This window comes from Caretta caretta, chromosome 1 (assembly GCF_965140235.1).
Source record: "Caretta caretta isolate rCarCar2 chromosome 1, rCarCar1.hap1, whole genome shotgun sequence".
Taxonomy (NCBI): Eukaryota; Metazoa; Chordata; order Testudines; family Cheloniidae; genus Caretta; species Caretta caretta.
In genome coordinates, this window is record NC_134206.1 from 77,933,282 (window position 1) to 77,945,856 (window position 12,575).

The following is a 12,575-nucleotide window of genomic DNA, read 5'->3' on the forward strand; positions in this document are numbered from 1 at the left end:
GATGAGACGTTTGGGGTGCAGGATGGTGCTCTGGGCTGGGATTGAGGGGTTTGGAAGGCAGGAGGGGGATCAAGGCTGAGGTAGGAGGTTGGGACATGCCGGACAGCGCCTACCTCAAGTGAGTCCCTGAAGCAGCAGCATGTCCCTTCTCCAGTTCCTATGTGGAGGCACAGCCAGGCAGCTCTGCATGCTGCCCCATCCGCAGGCACCGCCCGTGCAGCTCCCCTTGGTCGCAGTACCCGGCCAATGGGAGCTGTGGGAGTAGGGCTTGGGGTGGGTGCAGCATGCAGACTGAAGACCCCTGAAGCCAAAGACGGCCATGCTGCTGCTTCCTGGAGTCACGTGGAGCAGCCCCCAACCCTGCTCCCCAGTTGGAGCATCGGAGCGGGGCAAACCCCAGATCCTGCTCCCCAGCTGGAGCTCGAAGACCGGATTAAGACAGCTGATGGGCTGGATCTAGCCCATGGGCCATAGTTTTCCCACCCCTGCACTATATCCTTTCTGACATGGGGCGAGCAAGACTGGACACAGAATTCAAGATGTGGATGCATGATGGACTTGTATAGTGGTTTTATTAAATTTTCTGTTTGATTTTTTATCCCTTTCCTAATAGCTCCTATACTGTTAGCCTTTTTGATCTCTGTTGTGCATTGATTGGACATTTTCAGAGAACTATGCACAGTGACGCCAAGATCTCTTTATTGAGTATTACCAGCTACTTTAGAACCCATCACTATAAATGTGCAGTTGAGATTATTTTTTTTCCAATATGCATTACTTTCCACTTATCAATATAGAATTTCATCTGCCATTTTGTTGCCCAGTCACCCAGTTTAGTAAGATCATAGAATCATAGAATATCAGGGTTAGAAGGGACCTCAGGAGGTCATCTAGTCCAACCCCCTGCTGAAAGCAGGACCAATCCCAATTTTTGCCCCAGTTCCCTAAATGGCCCCCTCAAGGATTGAACTCACAACCCTGGGTTTAGCAGGCCAATGCTCAAACCACTGAGCTATCCCTCCCCCTCCTCTGTAACTCCTCAGACTCTGCTTTGGACTTAACGATCTTGAATAAATTTGCCATTACACTGCTCTCTCCCTTTTCCAGATCATTTATGAATAGATTGAACAGCACAGGTTCCAGTGCTTTGGGGGACCCTGCTATTTACCTCTCTCCATTGTGAAAACTGACCATTTATTCCTACCTTCTGTTTCCTATTTTTCAACAAGTTATTGATCCATGAGAGGACCTTCCCTGTTATCTCATGGCTACTTAGTTTCCTTAAGAGCCGTTGGTGAGGAACCTTGTCAAAGGCTTTCTGAAAATCCAAGTACATTATATTGACTGGATCATCCTAATCCATGTGCTTGCTAACTCCCTCAAAGAATTCATTAAGATTAGTGAGGCATGAATTCCCTTTACAAATGCCATGTTGACTCTTCCCCAACAAATAGTGCTTATCTATGTGACTGATAATTCTGTTCTTTACTTCAGTTTCCCCCACTGGTCTGTAATTGCCAGGATCTCCTCCAGATCCTTTTTTAAAAAATCGGCACTGCATTAGTACCTTCCAGTCATCTGGTACAAAGGCTGATTCCAAATACAGGCATCATGCTACAGGACTATATTGCTGTGGTCCTCCCAGGGATCTCCGGTACTTGGAGAGAGTCTCATTCTGGCTGCACATCAGGCATGGGCTGATTTGTCAGGCTCTACATGAGTGTACAACTGGCAAATTTAAAGTTGACCTCCTCACAAGACTAACCCAGAGGGCAGTGTGATCAGAGGTGTATTTGGATTGTACACATGATGAATTGTCAAAAAGAGAAGATCTTCAATCTCACTACATTCCATTTTATTTCTCATCTGTGGGTTTGCCTGCTTGGATTTAGGACCATTAGAATTGGGATTGGTTGATTGGTTTTATATAGAGACATGCGACAAGGGAAAGACTGGGCTTTTTGATCATCACTGGGTTGCAGAGCATATATGGAAATAGGAAGGAACTTTTCCCACTGTGTAAAATTGCCCATTTCTGCTCAGGTTTTTTGTTGTTGTTGTTTGCCTTATTCTGTGCATATAAGTGGGCATTACTACTGAATGTTTGTCTACATATAAGTAGTTATTTTAGGTTCTGATCAGAGACAAGACATCTAGCTATCCTGATTTGTCATAAAATTGATTCTCTGAGAACTGAATCCCAAATTCCAAGCTTGGACTAGGAAAAAGGGATAGAGCAAGATACCAACGACATCCCTGGTGGGAACAGGTCTTATAACTGGGAACAGATCTGTGGTATTCTTGCCATAGTATCTGATTCTTTCCATTCACTTAGGGCAGCTGGGAAGAATTGTTGTTTCAGTGACCATTCCCTGGTTAGACAAGCACTGGGGTGCTTTTAGGTATGCTGAGGCTATGCAGATTTAATTAAGATGTTGGAGTTTTATGCTTAATAAAGTCGCCTTCAAGCCCAGTCAGGCGCTATGTGTTTTATTCAGCACCATTTTGGTCATGGCACTCAGCAAGGAGAAAGTGTGTAGTTTTATTTGATATTACGTTTTTAATCATGTAGAAAGATATTTCTGCTCATTTTGCTATTTATGAAAGAATACTTTAATTCTATATTTCTTCAGTATTATATTTAAATTATAGTTTTTGGACATATATGTGTAGCATGTTTACAAGTCTCAAACTCACAAGAGAAGTATATTTTTATGAAGCTAATTCATCATTGGTCATCTACCCTAAAAATACATGTTATTTTCTGGAAACTAATAATCATGCCGTTTAGTGTCTTATTATTTCAGATACATTTCCTACCTCAGATTTGTGAACCATGATCACAAACTAGAGGAAGATTTAGCAAATACAATTATTGAACTTAAATTTCTTAATACGGCATGCTCAAAAGATCTCCATGCATCTGAAGAAGTGGTGTTTTACCCACAAAAGCTTATGCCCAAATAAATCTGTTAATCTTTAAGGAGCCACCAGACTCCTTGTTGTTCATGTTTACTTAATTATCCAGTCATTTGTGGCAATAAATAATATTGAAGCAAAAGCAAGTTGGTAGTTTAAAATTTTCAAATGATGATTCCAAGCTTCTTTATAAATAGGGAAATGACTAAAATTGCTGTAACAATAGGAAATGTATAGTGAAAATGTGCAAAATGAAAATTACCTAATTATTTATAGAGTCTTTGGATGGAGTTAGAAATAATACAAATACAATTCAACAACATAAATTACTTTTTTTTTCTTATTGGCAAGAAACGACACGTCTTCAAAATATTTTTACTCACTCCCGGAGTATTTTTAAATGAACTAAGGACAGCTGTGTGGTAGAGGAAGACAACAATTTTCATTTAGTGGCTTCTGCTTCTACATCTTTTGAAACATGTTACCACTTACAGTAACCCACACAGGTACACGTGCTCTTTGAGGACTGATATATATTTACGGATACAGAATAAGAACAAAGCTTAAAATGCAAAGTTGACTTGTAAATAGTCTTCTGGGTGACACTATGAAATTTTCATCAACTGTTTTCAACACAGGGTTGCTGTTTATTTCTGTTTTCATTGCGTCTCAGCCACAATTTTGTCCCTTCTGTGTCACAGCTTTGGGCAAGAACTATTAACTCGTTCATGTCTTCTTTCAGGAAATCCCAACTGCTGGCATTAAGTACTTAAGGGTCTCACCTTTTTAATATTATTGACTGTCCAGTGTGAAAGCACTGAGGCTCTGCTAATCCTTTCATAAATTTGCTAATTGCTGTTAAGTTTAACACATCAGACTGTCTGTCTTGTTTAGCAACTTCAAGAGTCATAGTGAAAGGCACAGGAAGCAGATCCTGAAATATTAGGAAACCCATGACTATTTTGAATGTCCTGCACGAGCAGATTAACACTCCTTTTAAGGCTTGACATTCAATATGACAATTCATTTTTTCCACAGTATTGCCTTTTAAGACAAAAGATAATGTCTAGTGGCCTGGCTGCCACTAAATGATCTGTTTCTGGTACCTCTGTGCATTCCCAGGGAACAGCTTTATGAAAGCATTCCTTTTAACTTGAAATGTGATGTGTTCAACATCTAATGTATGTCCTTAGGGCTATATGACTATCCCTTTGCTAGCACCTAGACAGCACTTTTCATCAAAGAGGTTTACAGAAGTAGAGACATATCATTGCCAAGCACTCATGATATCCTATGGCACTGAAGCAATTTTATAGGTATGGTCCTGTTTCTAAAACTTTAGAGTATAGGGTGATTCTTATGTATCACATATTACACATTGCAACACTATGGGAGATATTTTCTTTCTGAAATTGTATTTGTCAGGTTTTCAACTTTGCAAATGTATAGTTTTTAGAAATCATTTAAACTTCTGTCCACCTGGGAAATGTATTTAAGGCTTACACTAAACACAGCAGAAAATATATATGTTAATAAAAATATAAAAAGGAAAAAAAATCTGTCAGTGTTTAAACTGTTAAGAAATAGAAAAATTCTTATGAACTAGTGATACTGTCATTGAACTGGAGACAGCTTTAGAACAAGCTTGCTCTGGCTTTTTCACCCTACAATTTGGAATCTGCTCACAGTACTGCCAGCTTAACCAAAAAGGATTAACTCTCATATCCAACTGAGAACACAGATAATTCTCGGTAATTGGTAAAAAATGAAGATGAATGGGGCTGAGAGATAAGGAGCAATTAGCTCATCAGCAGTTACAGCTGTGCACTCAATCCGGATCCATCTCTTGAGTCTCGGCCCCTTTTAAAGAACCCAAGCAGAATAAGCATAGGACACCTCCTCCCCCAAAAATTGCTATACCTGCCCATCATTCCTCTCTCTTCCATTTTATTTCCTCACTGTACAAAGACACCTGTCATAGCATTCTTTGTAAATTACTACCTCTCCCAGGACCTGTGTCTACAGCCAATCTTCTTTTTAAACTTAAAAAAAAAAATCAGAAACCAAATGACTACTGTAGACACTCTTAAGTTCCCTGTCAATCGTTTCATTATAGCAGCATCATCTGTTTGAAAATATAAGCAATTCCCTCATCTAATTATAGAGAGGATTTGAGGTTCATTAACATTGCCAAGGCAGAGAATCAGATGTGCAACTGCAGAGCTGTGCTCAGTGGCCTGCATTCTCTGTTTCCTTTTATTTGCTTTCTCAAGGTCTCCAAGACTTTTTCCTGAAACCATAAAAGTAATTCTTTCCTTCAGAATAGACGTGTGTTTAGAGAAAGGAAATGACCGCATTTTACACAGTTCTATTATTGGGAGAGGTCACTAGAGAAAAATAATTTCATCTCAATGTCTTTTCCACCCTTTTTGGAGAAGGGAAGGGATAACGTTAAGCAAGGCAACCGTTAATTTCAGGCAACAGATCTTGGCTTTCCTTACATGTGTCTCAGAGTTTTAATGTTGTAAGCTAATGTGGATAAAAAGGAAGCCTAAAATGTCAAGAGCCCCTCTTACTTTTCAACATATTTTGTGGTTGTTTATGGATTATTGTGCTAGCTAAGTGTAAAATACTGTCTTGTATTTCCTAATTGTGTTTAGAAACAGAAAACACCAAAGTCTTTAAGATTGCTTCATTTCCTTAAAGAAATAATAGCAGGTTTTTTGGTATGATATAGTTTAAACAATGACATTTTCTTGGGACATCTGTTTTGAGATCACTTTTTGAATAGATATGAACTCATTTCCTACAAAGAAAGCAATTTACTATTGTTGATAGCTGTTTACAAGTTCCATGAGTCAGATATTAGCTAGTGGCAAAGGTCCTCTCAAATCCTTGGAGTATTCCTTAAACTGTGTACATAGTATTTTAAGCATATAAAATGTTAAGGGAAGCAAAATTACAGGGACTTTTCCTACTAATTTACAGTAATTTGAGGCTAGCTCAGAGGAATGATTTAAAATGTATTTACCTGTAAAAATTTCATTCCTTTTGCTCCTCTTTGTTAATGAAGTATTACAGTAATCACAGTTAAGTGTTTAAAAACAGTGAAACAACTGAGATGCTTACTGTACTTATATTTTTGGAGTATAAAACTCAAATACAGAATCTGTACATAATTTACTTGCATTAAAATAAAATTATTACTGATCATAATAATAGAAGATATGTTCATATAGCAAACAAACAGAAAAAAAAAACATGTCAAGTCAATTTAATGTTTGACCTTGTAAATTTTCTTCTTTTAATCCTGCATTTATAAGAGCATAATCCTAGAAGCAGTAGAGTTTTGAATGCCGGTTTACATAGATAGTTCTTTAAACAAACAAACAAAAAATTATCTGGCCTGCATGTTGTGTCTAGAGTTGCCACTAAAAAGAATCCAGGACATTTTTCCTTCTTATCTGCAATGTAGCTCATATCAGCCACCCTGTCACAAGACAGTACTTGATATAAACAAGAGATTGCAAAGACATCTCAGTAATCAATATTAGGATGGCTACAGTATGGAAACTCCAACCACTGCATATCATTTGTCTCAACATCTATTTCTATGACCAAATGAAGCATTAATTCAAATCATAAATCTATGGTGATTTAAATCTGGGAATGAGCACCTGCCTGCTTTAATGATTTATTTTGTACATTTCAGTAAGCAGGAGATTTGTCCATATGAACTGACAGGTCACCTTCAGATGCCAGTAGCAGACTGTTTATCACCATGCAGACTAGCATCTCATCTTAGCAAGTAAATATTAAACTAAAAGAATCCAATTGATTGTGGATGGGGGAGAAAGGCGTAGCTGCCATATATTTTACTCAGTGTGCTAATACCTCACTTTGATTCCTCCATGGTTCCTTATTTTTTCTCCTAAAATGACAATTCTGGTGGGAGGATGCAAGCTCAAGGTTACCATGTAAAACTGAAGGATATAAAATAATTACTTATTAGTATCATTGACTTCCTTTAATTTTTTACTTGTTAGCCTTTTGACCATTGTTTCAAAGGACCAGTTAATAACTTTCTGTAGTGCTGTGGATAACTGCAAAATATTCAGCCACAAAAATGACTTTTATAAGTCATATAAAGTGTCTGATTAAAACCAATAAAGCAAGACAATTCCAAACTAAAACTAACAATTCAAATTGGGACTTCATGCTTCATTTTGCTTACTTTGCATAGGTACTGTAGGAGCCTGAGAATCCATGTATATTAAATATGCTATAATAGACAATATAATGGAATAAATTACTTTGTTTAGTGCTTTAACTCTGAATTTTCTTGCTTTTATATGTGTTTAGTCAGGTGCATCATATACACTTAAAACGTAGACTGTGATCAAATTATTTTTATTCATCTTTTATCCCTTCCCCCCCCCCAGCCCTCAATAATATGTTTAAAATGCAAGTTCAACCACATATATTGTAACTCACTAATACTGTATGTATCTAATATTCTTAATTAGTTCCAGATGTCTAGATAAACAAAATATTGACTAGATATGTAATGATAACATTTTAAAATACAGGTTCTGGTTATAATGGGGGAGATTTTCAAAGGCACACATGGCAACTAGGCACCTAATCCCACTGACAGTCAATCTGAGTTAGGCTACTGCCTTCCATTTGTGCCTCTAAAAGTTTCCCTCAGTAGTTATAATAGTTCTGTCAAAGCCTGCTTGATATTTCTTAGCATAGCTCCATCTAGGAGCATCCATCAGGCCAGTGCAACTATCACTGACACAAGAGTATAATGGCTATTTTTAAGCCATTATGGTTTATTCTGATGACCTAGTTAGAGATTTTTTTATCTGTAACTGATTGATCTAGTATAATTATTAGTTTTTATTTCTATACATCCGTAAGTGTATATGATGCTATATACTAGGTGAGCCATGCTAAACAGTAAACACAGTCCTGAACCAAGAGGCCCTGAGCAATTATAATATAGCAGATGATAGTATAACCCAAACAGGCATAATACACTCGCGGAGATTTTCTTGAATACATGGGAGAAATTAGAATGTTACTATTCATTGCAACAAGGTTTCATTCAGTACTTAGGTAATGCTGAGTGGCTAATCAGTGTAACCCACACATCTTACTGAAACCCTAAGCACTGGCAGGAGCCTCCCGCGGGGCTGTAGCACCGAGCCCCATCACTTTGCAGCAGGGCAGAAGCCTCGAGGAGAAGTGCCCATCTCTCGAACTTCTGAAGATTATCATATGCATCTGGGAGGATTAGTAAGTTTGGCCACGTCTGCTTTATATATATAGTAGTACATATTTACTACAGAAATAACTTGACTATACTTATGAATTGATCACTTTTGATTATCATACTAAAAGTCTATAAATTTTGCTTCCATATTTGCTAGGTTTTAGGTATAAAAATTCATTTTTTAAATCCAGAATCGTCTCCTCAACTGTTGTGCGAGAGAAGATGTATTCTGTTTACTTTGTTCACTATTACTAACTTCTACAGTGCCATAGGCATACAAGAACTTCGTCTCTAGAACTGCTAAACAGGATTAATCCCATAGCATAATATTTGAACGTATTACTTCATATAATGAATGCATCTGAGTCCTGCATTCAAGATCCACACATGTTTCTACATCTGTTACTGCCTCTTCTTCCTGCCAGCTGGTAATGCTACCCTCACATTCTTCCTCACTGCCCCATTTTTCCTCTGCTTCTCTGAGGGCCACCTGCTCTCCCCAGTTCACTGTTGCATCTCCCCTGCTCTCAGATTTCTGTTACTGCCTTCCTCTTACTCACCCCTGACATCCTGCCAAGAAGACAGGTTGTTTTTTCCCCTCCTTACAGTTTTGGTAATTGCTGGTATTTCAGTGGCTAGCACACTAGTTGGAGCCTCCTTCTTCCCTGTCACTGGAGAAGCTTTCCAAAGTGCTGTGGTGGTTTTTCTCTACTCCTAGAGCAGTACTTTATTTAAAAAAACTGGCACTCTCTTGATAGGAATTTTCAAGTATACAGTTTGTTGTTGTTGTTTAAAAAAAAAAACATGGCCAGAGTGTTTTGGCCCTCCAGTCCACATTCTATCTATATTTATATACGTAGACTATAAGTACATGCAGAAATATACAGAAAGAGTAGTCACCTACTTTTATTTTTAATGAAAGAAATGCCCCGCCCCTGAAATCAACAGGGGGTGAGCTTTGATCCATCTGCAGTGGAAGTATGCCGTGCAGAAAGAGGGAATATGAGAAAGCATGTATGGCTGGATGCTCCCACCTCGGGTCCACCACCTTCCCATTGGCTGGAGATGGGAGAAAAGTCTAGCCCATTGGCTCTTGTGGGCTTCCCTAGGCTCTTCAAAAGACTCTTGATCTGGTTAGCAGCCACTTTTATTTATAGTTAGTGAAGGAAAATAGACACCTATTTATCCTTAAGAGTAATCTCAAAAGGTATGATGAATACGGGGAGGGGAAAGGAATGTACTGAACCATCGAGAGCCATTTTATTTCTATATATGCTTATCCTGAGTACAGTATTCTGAACGCACATTTTAGTCACTGAATTACTACTGCTGAGTTATCTTGTTAGTACTGTCTCAACGTGATAAAGGGAGTCAGTCCAATAAAAAGGTATAACAAACCATTTTATTGCCGAGATATGCATATGATTTAGTCAACAAAAGAAGTTACTCTAGCTTTGAAGTGTGCTTTATCAAAACAAACTCGCCAGAGAAATGCATATAATGTATTGGAAGAATTCCTTTTTCGAAAGAACAGGAGTTGCTGATAATTGTTTAAGAAACAGAAAAAAGCAGTAAACAACATTTTAAGAATGTGTTTATTAAAATAGGAGAGTAATTGTAAAGCATGGTAATAATTTATTGTGTATGTATGTTTTCCTTTTATCACAGGGCACCTGAATTTGTGAAATATTTTGCTTCCAAGCAACTGTTCTGAATTACCTAAAGTCAATACCCAATAGAGTGAGTAGGAGACATGGTTAAATTTCCCTCTGACACCTTCATCTGTCACCATACCTGTACTTTGAAAAATGAACTCTTAGCAATCAAACTGCTTTCTTTCATGGAAAATATTAACTGGGGTCTGAAGTAGCATCCTACAAAGGAAAGGATGTTCTTATAATAGTAACAACAATGCTGAATGCTCCTGTAAAGGTCAGCTACAAAAGTGGCCTGCAAATGTGCCAGTTCTTTCCAAAATCAAAGAAGGTTTAATGGTCCGGGGGGGAGGGTATTATTGTAGTAAGATATTGATACATTACTGGCATGTATGTATGTAATGTTGACTTCCGAAACTTACCAACACTTGAATTCAGATCTCCATTTTCAGATTCTGCTCCATGTTGGTTATTACTGGCATGATAGTTGGACATAGCTTCTAATTTGATTTTTTTCACTTTCATTGCTTCTGCTATGGCTGCATTGGTAGCAGCTGCTGCTGCTGCAGCTGCTGCTGTCAGACCTACAAAGAAATATGAATGAAACTTAATATACATTATACTATGACTCTTCATTAGTGTTGGGCTTGAAACTGTTACTCTTCCTTCATCATTTACTACATAATTAGCAGAGAATAATACTGAATAATATTCATCCTTATTTGCTTGGGAGATTGTTTACTTTTTAATGTAAAATGCATAACATACTATGTAAATAGTTACTTATATACACGTGAATTCACAAAATTGGTCTCTAATTGCTTTAGTCAGAATACAACTGCAGCTACAAACATACTCATTTAGAAGCCTAGCTTTGCCAGCAAACCATGTATTTAAGTGCAAATGTGGGTGTAAATAAATATACCTACAATAAACTGTGGATGCAAAACTACACTTGAAACATTGAAGGACAAGCTAAAAATCAGGGCCATAGAGTTTGAATAGCATATACATGACTAATAAGTTATATTCACAATTAAGCCATTCTTCCTGAGCTCACATAAAATTCCAAATTACTCTAGCAGTATAAATGGGTCATACTAAAACAGCCATAGCTTTCTTAAAGGAAAGGTTAGCTATGTAGATCATATCTATATAATTATTTACAATCCTACAAGCAGGCTTAGACCTCAAGGCCTCTTCCAGAGATACCACACACAAAGTGTGTAACTCCTTTAATTCCCAACCACCCTCCTACAACCCAAGTTCTACACCTCCTATCACAAATTCTCCATCTCCAGACTAAATCTCTGCATTCAGCTATATTTGTGAAACACTATATTGTAATAATGAGCTGGTACTGATACTGGTGATGAGCCTCCTGTCAAGAATGATTGGTAGAACTGCCCAATTTGCTTTCATCACACCACATTCAGCCTTCATCCAGTGCCCTGCGTATGAGGCAGTGCATAGCTGCATCAAGCCATGAGAAGCCAAGGGGAGAAATTTTAATTCACAGACTCACAGTTCCTCTCCTGTTCCCCTCTTGCTTCTGCAAAGGGAAAATTTTGCCACAGCCTCTACCAATGGCAGTATGCTCACAGTTCTTTTGCAACAACCCTCTTCTTCTGTGTAGTGTGCTGGAGAGTGGTGGGAGGCACAGATCTGTCCACTCCTTACCTCTCTCCATGTATGTGGTTCCTCCCAACCCCACCCTGGATCTAATAGGCAGAGATGGGGGTCTTACTCCCCCTTAGCAAAGCAAAGGTACTACAGGGTTGGGCTTAGCGTCCCAGCACCTGGAAACAAGTGATGAGGGCAAAATCTCAGTTGTTCTTTTTAAGTAAGTTTTGAGCCCTCCTGGATGCAAAGAAAAGCATCCAAGTTTAACTAGTACAGTGATGTTTGCCTGAATCTGCAGACAGCCTTAAACTATTTCTCTGAGGTGTGAACTGCTTCACACACCTCAAAAGGTAGTTAACTCTACAACTCACTACTCTGGGCAGGAGGGTCGGGGGGCAGCACCACCACCCCAGCAGAGGGATCTGTGTGGCCAGAGGAGAAGAGTGCAGTAGAAGCCCAGCCTACCTGCCCAAGCAAGCAGATAACCCCTGCCTGCTGAAGTAAATATTGGAGAACCCCCTGCTGCCACCACTGCTGTTTCTGATGAGGGGTCTCCTGCCTCCTCGGTGGGAAGAAGGGAACCCCTATAGCCACACCTGGGTTAATAGGCCAAGCGGGAGCCTGCTGGATCTGCTGGAATGAGAGAGGAAGTGATCCCATGTTGCTGTCCCTGCCTCTTCAGACTGGGGGATGGGGACATAATAGGAGCCAGGACCATGAGTGCCCTGTGTCATACTGTGTCTAGGGCTCTAGATTGCCTTAACTCTTATTCCACTGCATGTAACTGAGGGCCAGATTGTGGCTAGCCCTAATTTCCTGACAAACCTTTAATGCCTCCAAGTGTTGCTGGAATTATAAATTACAACATAATTACTTTCTGTACAGTTATACCAATGTTAGTTACAAAATTGCTATTTAGGCAGTAGGAAAGGGTTCAAAAGTCAAATATCAAAGAACAAGGTGAACAGACATAAACCTATTTTAATATTTACTACTATTATGAAGCTTGCATATTCAGATCTGACTAATACAATAACATAGATGCTTTTCAATGATATTTTTATCTTAGGGGAAGGATATGATGATATGCATTATGC

At 38.7% G+C, this 12,575-nt stretch overlaps 1 protein-coding gene across 9 annotated transcripts in view; it reads right to left on the reverse strand.

Moving 5' to 3' along the window:
* Window positions 1–12,575, reverse strand: part of DACH1 (dachshund family transcription factor 1) — a 453,297-nt gene that overhangs the window by 210,306 nt on the left and 230,416 nt on the right. For all 9 annotated transcript variants that reach the window (XM_075128932.1, XM_075128936.1, XM_048851983.2 and 6 more), the window contains one exon: window positions 10,278–10,439. In XM_075128932.1, the coding sequence (XP_074985033.1) occupies window positions 10,278–10,439 (162 nt within the window). The remainder of the gene's footprint in view (window positions 1–10,277; window positions 10,440–12,575) is intronic.